At 43.6% G+C, this 13,440-nt stretch overlaps 1 protein-coding gene across 1 annotated transcript in view; it reads right to left on the bottom strand.

The window, feature by feature from the left end:
• Window positions 1–13,440, bottom strand: part of NTSR1 (neurotensin receptor 1) — a 110,761-nt gene that overhangs the window by 10,327 nt on the left and 86,994 nt on the right. Inside the window, exon 3 of the mRNA XM_024199012.3 lies at window positions 1,400–1,490. Within this exon, the coding sequence (XP_024054780.1) occupies window positions 1,400–1,490 (91 nt within the window). The remainder of the gene's footprint in view (window positions 1–1,399; window positions 1,491–13,440) is intronic.

A 13,440-nucleotide genomic window follows, 5' to 3' on the forward strand; every position in this document is an offset into this window, starting at 1 on the left:
CTCCTCTCATAAGGTAAGTTTTCTATTCCTCTAATCATCTTTACTACCCTTTCTCTGCACCTGTTGCAGTTTCAATTAATCTTTCTTAAACATGGGAAACCAGAATTGCACACAGTATTCCAGATGAGATTTCTTCTTGTATAATGGTAATAACACTTCCTTATCTCTTCTGGAAATACCTCACCTGATGCATCCTAGGGCTGCATTAGCTTTTTTCACAGCCGCGTCACATTGCCAGCTCATAGTCATGCTGTGATTGACTAATACACCCAGGTCTTTCCTCTCCTCTGTCACTTCCAAATTCTTGTTGTTAGTCCCTAAGTACGTGACCTTGAATTTTGCACTGTTAAATTTCATCCCATTTCTATTACTTCAGTTTCCAAGGTCATCCAAATCTTCTTGTATGATATTCCAGTCCTCCTCCGTATTGCAATACCTTCCAATTTTGTGTCATCTGCAAATTTTATTTGCATCCTCCCACTTTTTTGTGTCAGCTTCATTAATGGAAATGTTAAATAAGATTGGTCCCAAGACCATTCCTTGAGGAAGTCCACCAGTAACCTCCCTCCTGCCTGACATTTGACCTTTCAGTATGACCCATTGTAGGCTCCCCTTTAACCAGTTCCTTACTCGCCTTTCAATTGTCATACTAATCTCCATCTTCTCCAATTTAACTAATAATTTCCCATGTGGAACAGTGTCATGTATTACTGAAATCCAAGTAGATTAGATCTACTGCATTTCCTTTATTTAGAAAATCTTCTCAAAGAAAGAGATCAGGTTGGTCTGGCATTATCTATCTTTTCTAAAACCAAGATGCATTTGTATGTTGAAATGATGCAACTATTTTTCTGTCCGTGGATTCTGTCCTATCACCTGGAAAATTGAGCTTTTTGGAACTAAATTGTGTTTTGACATGAGCTGCTCCACCTTACAGCTAATGTCTCTGTGTCTTAGATAGCTACCAACAATCCACTTAGGATGGATAAAAAATGATCCAGCCAAGGATTTCTTAGGGACTGGCAGAGGTGAAAATTGGTCACTGTACTAATAACAGGTGGTAATTTTGTGATTGCCAACATGAGATAATCGGATGCTATTTGAATGCAAGGTAATGTTTTCCATCACATACATCTTTGGGATCCGGCTTTTAAAACCTGTTATAAAAAAATCAAGCTGAAGACAATTTTGAGACCTTCTTAAGTTCATATTTCCTCTGTAAAACTTCAGGGCCAGATTCTGATCTCCTTATTAAATATCACCAGACCCCCTATTGACCTCAAAGGTGCTAGTAGTTGAATAACATGGTACTCAGTGGAAGGAAGGGGAGCACAGTCTGGCCCTTAGACTTCTGCAGTGGCATGGTACAATTGCATTCTACTTCAAAATAATGACTCACTCTGTCCAGTGATCTGCTGGAACATAGCAAAACATGAGACGCCGTACATGATAAGGAAGCCAGCAGACCACAAAGGCAATCACAACAGCACCTGCAAGGTACAAACATTGCCATTATTTTTTCCTGGAAATAAAAAAAGCGATCAGTTTTTGTGCACGTTTAACACTGTTTTCTTTTAAAAGCACCAGAATGGTCCTATGTGCCATTGTGCTAATCAATAACAGCCCCAGAGGGATAACCGTGGCTTTTATCTTTATGGTAGAACAAGGGTAATGGAAATAATGGAAATTGGTTACAATCCATGGGGGAGTAGCGGGGGTATAAATAGAAGAAAAGAGGTCTAATGCATGAAAAGGCAGGAAAGGACACCTCACATTGTCTAGTTTAGACTCTGCATCAAGCAATTGATTGTATTTATATTTTATCTAACAGAAATAACCATAGCACTTTTTCCATCCAGTGGCACATAGAATAAGGAATACTACGACCTCAGTAGTTCATAGCACATACCTGTGTCCCACGTGTATAAAGCCATTGAATTACCAGGAGTCCCATTGTGTTACTGATCATCAAATGATTTCTAAGGATGATTTAGCTCTTTGGGGCAGGACTCATCTTTTTGTTCTGGTAGGACAGTACCTAGGGGTCCTGGTGCATGACTGGTGGTGCATGGCCACAATCCAGATAATACATAATACTACTACTAATAAAAATCAATAATCAGGTGTATCTACCAATGGTAATGTTTTATTCCCGAGGGACACCTTTTCAGCAGGAGTTTGCAACACACCAGTCACCACACACTCCATTAGATTTGTCGAAGTAGAAACTTTGACAGTTCTGCTGGAAACCTTGTGACATGAATGCAGTGGCATAGGTGGAGTCTTTTTCTGATGCGCACAGAAGTCCATTTTAAAATGGGATCCTTCAATATGATATTGCAGCAGGAATAAAAATGTTATTCCAGATCCACTTATTGACTGAGGGAGTTCTATGGGTGTGGCCCTAACAGCATCCCAGTGCAAGAGGCTCATTGGTAGGCAGTTCCAGCTGGCCTGACCAGTTCAGTGTACCCCAGTTCATTAATGTCATAAACTGTATCTGATGTGTCATATAAGTTATCATTGGAAAACTAATCACACTGATCATTAATATTCTTGCACGGTGTATGTACTGTAAATGCCCAAGGGCCCATACAAAGGAAGGAAGGAAATGTGAAACTAAAACATGTTTATCAGACAAGTCTGGGGAGTGGGGAAACAGGTTTCTCCCAGACAAAGGACAAGCCTATGCCTCCAGCCAGCCATCATCAGAGTGGATTAGCAATCACATGGCAAGTGGCCATTTATTTGCATCTGAGAGGGCAGGAACAGATCAATTTACATTTTAGCAAACACCAGCATGGAATAAACCAGCACAGAACTTCCTTCCCCACCCCACTCCACTTCTCCTTCCTGGCAGCTGGAATGACCTTTATTTGGGGGGGGGGGGACCTTCGGAAGAATTTATTTCAAAGGTTCACTGAACTATACAAGAGAGAGACAAAGAACCCCAAGTTATCGTTCACCTTGTGGAAGGTCCTAATTGAGACACAGTCAGCCAGGCTGGACAAAGAGTGATTGGTGAGAGAAACCATAGTAAACAAAGGCTGTACCTTGCTAGATTAAGTTTTAGATTTTGATGCATGTTCTTCACTTTTATTTGCTTGTAACTACCCCCACCTTTATTTCTTTTACTTGGCATCACTTAACCTATGTCCTATTGTTAATAAACTTGCTTTGTTTTAATCTAAACTAATCCAGTGCTGTATTTGAATTGAAGTGATTATTAATCCAGTTAATGAGGCAAGCTGCTGGGTATTGACTCTTTAAAAAGCAAACAAACCTTATTATTCCTCTGAATGGCTCAGGACTGGGCTGGACATTGCAGTTTGGGGGAAATTTGGGCCTGGGGGTGTGTTGGAGTCACTTGGCTAGTAGTAACCATTGCTGGTAGATACCAGAGTGGGGCTAGGGCTGCTGGAATAAGAGCGCTGAGTCAGAGCTGCTTAATACACAAACACTCAGTGCTCACTTATTTGCTGGCTGTCAGCGTCCAGGCTGTGAGCCACAGCCGCAGAACATTTAAGGCACCCAGAGTCACAGGGCCGGCAGGGACACAACCCCTCGCTGGTCTGGATCGCACCCAGAATGCGACAATAGTATATTGCATTTGTCTGATATTCAAGAAAATGCCTCTAGCTCAGAGGGAAATCCCAGTGTGGCGTTTAGAACCTCTCCAGCAACATCTCTACTTAGAAGGATGAAAGTATGTGTGAAAAGCCAGGGGCGCTCTACAATCAGAATGTGTTTCATTATATGGTGATCTAGGGATAATTCCCAGATAAACCAAAAAAAACTTCCATCAAGGGACACAATTAAGGCTGCAAATTACTTAAAAAAAAAAAACAAGTTTAATAGAATTTTAGGGCCTAGGCCTCCCCTCACTTTAACTGAATTACCCTTGATTTACACTGGTAAGTGGGGACTAGAATCATGTTCTTGGAAGTTTTCCAAAATAAAGCAATCAGACCCTCCTGAAATTCATGAAAATTGCAATTCAGATTCCACCAGTAGCCCTGACTGTGTTCCCCAAACCAATTAAAAATGCTTCCATTTAGACCTGAGCCAAACCCCACTGAAATCAATGGGAGTCTTTCAATTGACTTTGATGGGGCTTGAATCAAGCCCTTTATCACGTCTGAAATTATTTCTTGACATCAACCCAGGACCTTGGTAGCTAGGTATTTTGTTTTGCGAGGCACAGAGCTATGGCTAGCAGTCAGTCAGAATCGTGGACGATAAAGCCCAGCTGGTGGGTGCCTTTGTTAATCTAGATTTTTTTTAAAATCAGGGAATCAAGGGAAAGATTCTTTTCTTACAATGCATATTTCCAGCGCTGTAAGAAATGACAGGCGTCTGGCAGAATCCCAGTAGGAAACCTCAGTCAAAACAGCACAAAATAACAGCCATGGAAAAAAATCAGAGATAAATATAACCATCATATTGCTTTTCATCCCAAATGTGCTTTACAGATGGTAAGGGCCAAATTGTTCCTGGCCTTTATGTGGGCTCCTATGGTGATGGGAGGCAGGAAAGATCCCTTTGAGGCCTACATAACAGCCAGCTGCAATTTGCAGCCGCCGTATTCAGGGAGGCACCCCTTTTCCCTGGGTGTGAACAGTGCCCCAAAGAGTGGGAACTTGTCTCCAACCCTTCCCTCTTCACCAACAGGGCTGGTGTACAGAGGTGACTATGCTGTGCCTCATGAGGGGGCATAGCCGCAGGCATGTTCCTCCTAGGGAATGGAGCGCTTGAGGAGGATTCTGACTTCCGAATACTGATTAATCCTCCAGAAGTTCCCCCACTCTATTACCCCATACTATGGGCCTATACCGAGAGGCCGAATTCGTCCTTCAGTAACTAACTGTCCTCATGCTCCTGTGGAGCAAGCAAGAAAGCAATCGTATCTCCATTTTGTGGGTGGATACAATGAGGCAAGAATGACTTGCCCAAAGCCACCCAGGGAGTCGGCATCTGAGCTGGTATCAGAACCCAAGAGCACCTGGCTCCCAGTCCTGTACTCGGAGCATTGTACCATGATCAGTGCCAGCTGTAACAGGACTGTACTAGGAAGGAGTAGGGGAGAGAAGCATCGCCAGAAGGGGAGGTCAGGCCATGGCATCCTTGTGTGAGGCTCCCACGCAGCCTGTTCTGTTGGCTGTGCCTATGGACAGCCATGTCAGCCAATGGACAGTCTAAGGAAACAGAGGAAAGTTCATACAGTGTAAACTGAGTTAGACAAGCCCAAGAGCCCCCGTTTAAGATGAGACTGAAAAGTTGAGAGTTCAGACATTAGCCAGAACTTTGTTCCACTGGGTTTGAGCCATAGGCGCCGACTTCCCCTCTAGCCGGTATGTGTGTGTGTGTGTGTGTGCTCGGCCTCCCTGCTCCGCCCCAGACCCCGCACCCACTCCTATCCTTCCCCCAAGTCCCTGCCCCGCTCCGCCTCCCGCTCGGTGCGCACCCTGTCCCTGCTGATCCCCCTCCCTCCCGGAGCTTCCTACACACCGTGAAACAGCTGAGAGGCGCTGGGGGGCGGGGGAGCTTGGTTGTTGGTGGGTGCTGCTGAGCAGCACCCGCTAATTTTTCTCTGTGGGTGCTCCAGCCCTGGAGCACCCACGGAGTCGGCGCCTATGGTTTGAGCTGGGGATAAGTTGGCCCTCAACTCTCCCCTCAGCATATGCGCAACTGGCCTCAGGTGGCACGTGACCAGGATTCATCACCGAATTTGGTGCAATGAGTGGATCATTCACTTCCCCTGCCCAGGACGGGTACTGACGGGGAGCACGACATGAACGCTGATCCACCCCCTAACCTCCCCGCTCTCGACTATGATCTGGCATCAAGGCCCAGAGGAGATGATGTGCGTTGGTTGGAGGCATCTGATTTTCTTAATTAAAAGTACAGCACTGAGGCTGCCTGGAAGAGGGGTACATTTGCAGAGGCTAGCAGTATTCCCCTGAGGTATTTGAAGACCTTTCACAGATGCTGCAAAAGCCATTAATTTTGATAAGATTTTTGGGAAAGGTAGGGGGTATGTTCCTGAGAGAAAGCTAGAGGATCTGTTATTGCTCTTTCAGCTGAATGAATTCATTATTTCAGTGTGATTATTTTTTGGCTGCTGTGTGGTCACTGTTTGCAATTGTAGCTCTAATTCACTGTTAGGGCACCTAAAGCTTTGTGATTTAAATCGAAAGAAATAATAAAATTAATACATCCAATGAGGGCCTGATCCTGTCATTTACTTTGGTGGCTGCAGACGCAGACCTCAAATGAGATGAGATGAGGGAGAAGTGGAGCACTCTAGCATCTTTTTTAAAACCATCGTCACAGTCTTCAAGAGGGTGTGAAGTCATTTCTTCACAGGGGGAGGCAACAGGTGTCAGTTCCTCTCAGCCACCCTGCCTGGGAACATTGCAGGACACACAAGAAAAGGATGTTTGAATAGCTGCAAAGTTCAGAGTGACACTCCCAGGGAATTCACAGGAGGACTGAGACACCATCTTCAACTCATTTTGTGATGAGTTAAAAAAAAAAATCCAGTAGACACAGACAGTTTTGTGAGCGAAAAGCAACGCACATCAGGCAGACCTGCTTTCTCCTGTAGAGCTGGGGCTATTTCCCTCAGCTGTGCCTTTTCCTTTATTTAGCAAAATTCACTAAAGCATGAATCACAGTTACTGCTACGCTTCTCCACGTTTCCCAGTCATTCTGGATGGTAGCGTTCGGGCAGCAGCAGCTGTACGGGACCAGCTGTATTGTGGACTGCCCTTTGCAGAGCAGGGAGAGAATTAGAGTACAAACGGCCTCAAGGCTCATAACAAGAGCAAAGTGTCTGGATTCTGGTGTAGCAGACTGGAAATTTTGTGACGGCTCCTCTGAATTAAAAAAATGGAGCATTTTTATTGCATATGAAAATAAATGATTTGCTCGTTTATGTATCCTCTGCGCTATTCATTTTGATATTAAATTCAATGTATTTATGCTGCCCCCATGTATACTAACACCATATAACAGCATTGTAGATGCTGTCAGGAAGAAAACAGAAGTTTTGTAAAGGGCCTCCAAAAGGTGTTACTTGTATGTACGCACGTTTTTACACACACACACACTTTTCAGGTGCTAACAACTGCTTTAAAAACGGTCCCCAATAGATTCTTTTGGAGCAAAGTTCAACACTTGTGCATGCCCTGGTTTTAGCCTTATTAAGAGACTCTTATGGTTTGATTTTAAATCCCAGATATGCAGCATCTCAAAAATTGTTTTTCCACTGTGCTATTTCTGATGTGTGGCATTGTGCATCTCAGCTTAGAAGGCTCTGCCCTGTATTTGTCACCCTTAGTACTTGTGTTTCAACTTTATTATCAACTGGATCAAGAATACACAGGGTAGCAAGCCAGCCCATCTCCATCCACTCCCTGGGGTCCGATCCCAAATAGGGGCACATGTCAATTTTCATCTAAAAAACATTGAGTAAAAAACCTCCCCTTTTATCTCATTCTCTTTCAGAAACCTAATGCCCCTTCTCTTTCATCACGCCTTGGTGAGCGAGGTGCTTACCAGGGAAAAGAGCTGGGTTGTAAAAGGAATGCTGGATAAAGTAGATATTTAAACAATTTCTGTTGGATTCCAGAAACAGTTACATACAATCTTTTGGGTTCAGTCAGGGATTTCTTCTTGAGGAGGCAGAGACTGTTGATTACATGTCGCAGTTCAGCTTGGGTGAGCCCCCAACGTGTTGTGTTCTCAAAGAAAAATAGATGCGGATGAGAGAGTTCATTTAATCTCACAGCAGAGTAACACGTGCTAGAGCAGAGCACACGGGGTGACAGTGCCCTGGGGACTGACTCAGCAGGAAACATTACTTTCTGCACCATGGTGTAGATCTAAAGCCCATTAAAGTTATTGAGCATCCTTCCACCAACTTCTGTGGGCTTTGGATCGGACCCACCATTGAATCAGTCTGTGGGTGACCCGCAGGAATGGTGTTCATGGGCCTGGAAATGGATTTTTCTCTCTCTGTCATTTTTGTGTTTTTAAAGATGGTTTGTTCTTTATTCCCCAAATTGCTATTTCCTTATTAAAAGAGACTGGGCCCATTATTCATAGATTCATAGATTCATAGATTCTAGGACTGGAAGGGACCTCGAGAGGTCATCGAGTCCAGTCCCCTGCCCGCATGGCAGGACCAAATACTGTCTAGACCATCCCTGATAGACATTTATCTAACCTACTCTTAAATATCTCCAGAGATGGAGATTCCACAACCTCCCTAGGCAATTTATTCCAGTGTTTAACCACCCTGACAGTTAGGAACTTTTTCCTAATGTCCAACCTAGACCTCCCTTGCTGCAGTTTAAGCCCATTGCTTCTTGTTCTATCCTCAGAGGCTAAGGTGAACAAGTTTTCTCCCTCCTCCTTATGACACCCTTTTAGATACCTGAAAACTGCTATCATGTCCCCTCTCAGTCTTCTCTTTTCCAAACTAAACAAACCCAATTCTTTCAGCCTTCCTTCATAGGTCATGTTCTCAAGACCTTTAATCATTCTTGTTGCTCTTCTCTGGACCCTTTCCAATTTCTCCACATCTTTCTTGAAATGCAGTGCCCAGAACTGGACACAATACTCCAGCTGAGGCCTAACCAGAGCAGAGTAGAGCGGAAGAATGACTTCTCGTGTCTTGCTCACAACACACCTGTTAATACATCCCAGAATCACGTTTGCTTTTTTTGCAACAGCATCACACTGTTGACTCATATTTAGCTTGTGGTCCACTATAACCCCTAGATCCCTTTCTGCCGTACTCCTTCCTAGACAGTCTCTTCCCATTCTGTATGTGTGAAACTGATTTTTTCTTCCTAAGTGGAGCACTTTGCATTTGTCTTTGTTAAACTTCATCCTGTTTAACTCAGACCATTTCTCCAATTTGTCCAGATCATTTTGAATTATGACCCTGTCCTCCAAAGCAGTTGCAATCCCTCCCAGTTTGGTATCATCCGCAAACTTAATAATCGTACTTTCTATACCAATATCTAAGTCGTTAATGAAGATATTGAACAGAGCCGGTCCCAAAACAGACCCCTGTGGAACCCCACTCGTTATGCCTTTCCAGCAGGATTGGGAACCATTAATAACAACTCTCTGAGTACGGTTATCCAGCCAGTTATGCACCCACCTTATAGTAGCCCCATCTCTGCCCCTGAAGCAAAAGTGCTCTTAACGAGTCACACCGACACGATGAATGCCCATTTATCACATCGAAAAAAACATCGGTCTTGTTCCCAGTGAACTCAAGGGCTGCTTTTAAATTGAGTTTAATAGGGGCAGGATCGGGCCCATAAAATGCTGCTATTTCCATATATGAAAAAAATAGGATTCAACATCTGTAAGCAGAACCATGGTGAACCAGACTGGGGAGAACACAGACACAATCCCCTAGGAACAGATAACGCCTGTCTTTGGCTTTTTATTTTCTTTCTACCCCATTTCTACATCTAACTTATTATTGAAAATCAGTTCAGTCCTTAAATTATTGCATCCGGGCTTTTCTATTCTTATTTAAACGAATTACAGCTTTATTTTTCGATCTGTTTAAAATGAATTACAAGAGTTCAATGCTGCTGCTGCTGCAATATTAGCTTTTAGCCATATTTTGCCTCTAATACTTTGGCTTATTTTTTAAAATTAAATCTGCAATTTTGAAAGCGACCTCAGGGGGATTTAGATGGCCATTTCCTATTAAAATTAATTGTACCCAAATCCCTTAGGCAGTTTTAAAAACCACAGTCTAAAAGTTTATTAAACCTTTTAAGCAAACTATGAGATGAACACATGAAGCACCCATATAAATCTGCATTTGACAGTAAGACTGAAGGTCTAGGAGAGTATTGTCTGATAAATATTCAGTGGATGAATGCATACCAAATGTAGCAAACCTTTGGTCTGCGTTGTGAAATCTAAACTGTTTTAAGACACAGTTATACATTCTATTCTTCATTAGAATTTTAACTTTGTAGTAGGGATGCCCAACAATAAAAAGGCAAACATATACAGTACTAACTCACGTATCCTACTAGGCAGGGCAAAGACAAAACAAATGTTTAGAGGAAGAAAGTACAAGATAAACGAAAGAAAGAAAGAAAGAAAGAACAGTTTGTTTATTGTGCAGGAAGCCCTGCAGAGGAAGCTATGAATTTTGATGGATTTTTTTTTTATTTTGCAAAAGAAGATTTAAAAGATGCCAGTCTTGATTTTCTCAATAACATGTTAAACTAGATATGAAGATAACTTAGGGAGATAATTGTATTAGATTACACACAGCATTTTATCTTAGCCTGGGTTTATCCTGCAGTGGCTGGGAGATGGTTTTTTCCATGTCTAACTTCTATGAGTACTCACATTGTGTTAGTATAAACATGGAAAAATGTGTGGTCTCTAGAAGGGTACTGACCGACATGCAATGGCCTCCATTCTCAGTCCGTGTCCTGAGTGCAGGAATTACAGGAGTAAGGAGGCACTTTAAACCACCTTTGTGCTCCCTGTATTCTGGGGCCATTTGGGAGCTTATGTGGCTCCCAGCACTAGTTAAAACAGCCTCAGGGCTGTTCTAACTGATGCTCTGCCCCTGAGGTTCACTATGGGCCCTGGGAAGCAGCGAGTTGTTGGAGAGGAGCGTGTTTTGGCTGCAGCTCCTCCATAACTCACCCTGCCAGTCTCAGCTCAGTTTGCCCCCACACTTTCTGCATAGGAGGACACGACTCTACAACCTGCTTGTGTCAGGGGGATTCCCTGGGGCTTGTTTCTGCCCGTTGACTGGCCCTTTGTGCCACCAGAGTGGTATAGAGAGGCCTTAATGGACTAGAGATCCTGCCCCTAGAATTTTGTTTATCACTCTCCATCGCTGCTAATACCTTTGCAAGAGCTTGGTGCTAGTTTTCTTGACTGATTCTGTTCAGCGGATGGTGGCAAACCCTGAGGATTTTCTCCCGAAGTTTTTGAGCGACGCTGAAATGAATGTGGCCGGTGGACAGTTGAGCAAAGGCAGAAGCACTTTGGCTACACAGCCATTTTCCCCAGCCTTATCTGAACTAAACATCTCAGCTTTTGGAGGGTCAGCCCGTCCGTAGTCATCCATCTCCAGCACCTCTTAAGGAATGTGTACTCTGGTATGCAATGCCATCTCAGACTATGTAATGGGGCTTACATTAGGGATTTGCTTTAATGCTGATTTCTGGAGAGGCAGCTTTTATGTGTACCCGTTTTATATTCTTGTTTAGCTGATGCCTATGGAAAGTGTGTGTTACAGGTCCCCTGCTGTGCCGATCCACATGGGATATGAGTTGTTACAGCCCCCAGCTACAGAGCCAGTATGCTTTCAGTTCTGGAGGTCCCCAGTGTGTCAGCCAAGATGGTGGTCCTCACACCATGACAAGAGAAGATCTCGCATGACGAAGAACAAATGTTACCATGTTATTTGAGATAAAAGACAGTCAAAAGTGCTAGTGCCAGCAGCGGCTAGTAGGTCACTGAATACCGCAGTAATTCTTGGAGAACAGGTCATGCTAACTTGGTGCAGTACATTACATGCTTCATGTAATATTTACACAAATTAATGTCTATATGGGTATGACTCCAGGAGGAGCTGAGACTAGCAGCAGGTGTCATGGGCCCTCAGCTCCCTTTGAAGTCAGTTGGATTTGAAGACACATGGCATTTTACAAGAGACAACCCTCTGAAGCTGCTATAAAGGAGGGCTCACTGCCGTAAACACCAGGTTTGAAATCTCTAAGTACTCTGGAGCTGCTGATTTCAATTCCAGCAGGGTCAGCTCAGCCCTTCATCCTTCCAAAGTAGATAAATTGAAATAATTGTTTTGGAGTCTTTTAGAGAAGACCACAGAATCCACGGGCCCAACCCTCTTCAACCAAGGAGTGCCACTGATTTCACTCGGATGGGTAAACTTTTGCTGGGATTGGGCTCCGAGTTGCCGTGTGGGATTACGTCACTCAAAAGGACCACCTGTTCTCTCCAGCATCCTTAAACTCAGGGTCTCGTCTCTTCACTGTTGTGCACTATGGGCCTGATCTAAACCGTGATGAAGTCAATAGAAAGACTCCTTCCGACTTCAGTGGGCTTGGCATCAGGCCATGTATCCATTATCTGTGTGGCTGTGGCCCATCACCCCAGAGGTTGCTGCATTTCAGTGGGGAAATGGTCCCTATACATATGCAGCTTATAAAATAAATAATAATAACAGTTAATAATAATTAATAACCAGCACTCATTGTGACACAGAGGCCCATTGGTGGTTCACTACTCTGTGTCAGCAACTTTTGTCAGGCCTAACGTACTTAGTACACCTAACACTCTGTTGTCATGATATATACCCAAAAGGTGGCATGTAATATATCACTGGAATACTAATAACTCACTGATCATTAATATTCTCATGTGAGGTATGTACAAGGTGTGCACAAAGAATTGTGGATAGGTGCTAGAATTATATCCTTAAAATGTGTTTGGCAAGCAATGCATAAGCACCGTTTGCCTTAGACAAAGGAGTGTGTATTTGCTTGTCTGACCAGCCTGGTCGTCAGGCAGAGACAATTAAGGTACATTTATATAAAAGGTAAACAAAGTCATTGAATTAGCAGGGTGGGAGAACAGCCCTATCTTTATAGATAGGGGACTGAACCTAACGATAAGCAATTGAATCAACTACTTGTATATAATATTACAAAGTGTATCGGGTAAGGTCTTTTATGAAAGCCTGTGACACACTGGTGGTTTATATCATTGTGAAATGTCTGTATTAACATTCTATGAGGAATTATGGCTTTTCATTGACATCATGCTTTAACACTGGTGACCAAACACAGGGAGAAACAGGAGGGAAGGCAGCTAACTACCTGTCTCCAGTGTAAATGAAGCAGAGTGGAACCAAAACAGAAGACGCTCCATTTACATACAAATCAGCAAGGGGATGGAGACTGCATCCCTAGGAAGCCTTCCTGCCTCTTGAAGCAGGGTCAATGAACTTTGGGAAGACAACATGGTGTCTATACCCCAGCAGCTCTTTACTTGGGCTCTGAACAGGGACCAGATTGTGACCTCAGGGTCGCCGTCTGGGTTCTGCCCTGCTCCTGGGGCAACATAACTGTATGCTGCCCCTTAACATGCTGGATACTAAGGTTACCCTGCCCAGCCCGCTATGCCTGTGAATTCCACAACCTGGACACCAGGCTGTATGTTCGCCCTTTTGTGGCATGCTGGTGAGTAATTACCTGATCATGCTGGTTTACCACTGACTTCACTGGGTGAAGGATCAAGCCCTAAACGCTCAAATAGACTCTCTCAAGGGGCACTTCACCCCATGTTTGAAAATATTTTCTCGTTTGTAAGCATCCACTCGGAGACTTGGAACTGAGATCTGATCATTTT

The sequence above is a fragment of the Terrapene carolina genome, unplaced genomic scaffold, assembly GCF_002925995.2.
Source record: "Terrapene carolina triunguis isolate 2854851 unplaced genomic scaffold, T_m_triunguis-2.0 Scaffold130, whole genome shotgun sequence".
Classification (NCBI taxonomy): Eukaryota; Metazoa; Chordata; order Testudines; family Emydidae; genus Terrapene; species Terrapene triunguis.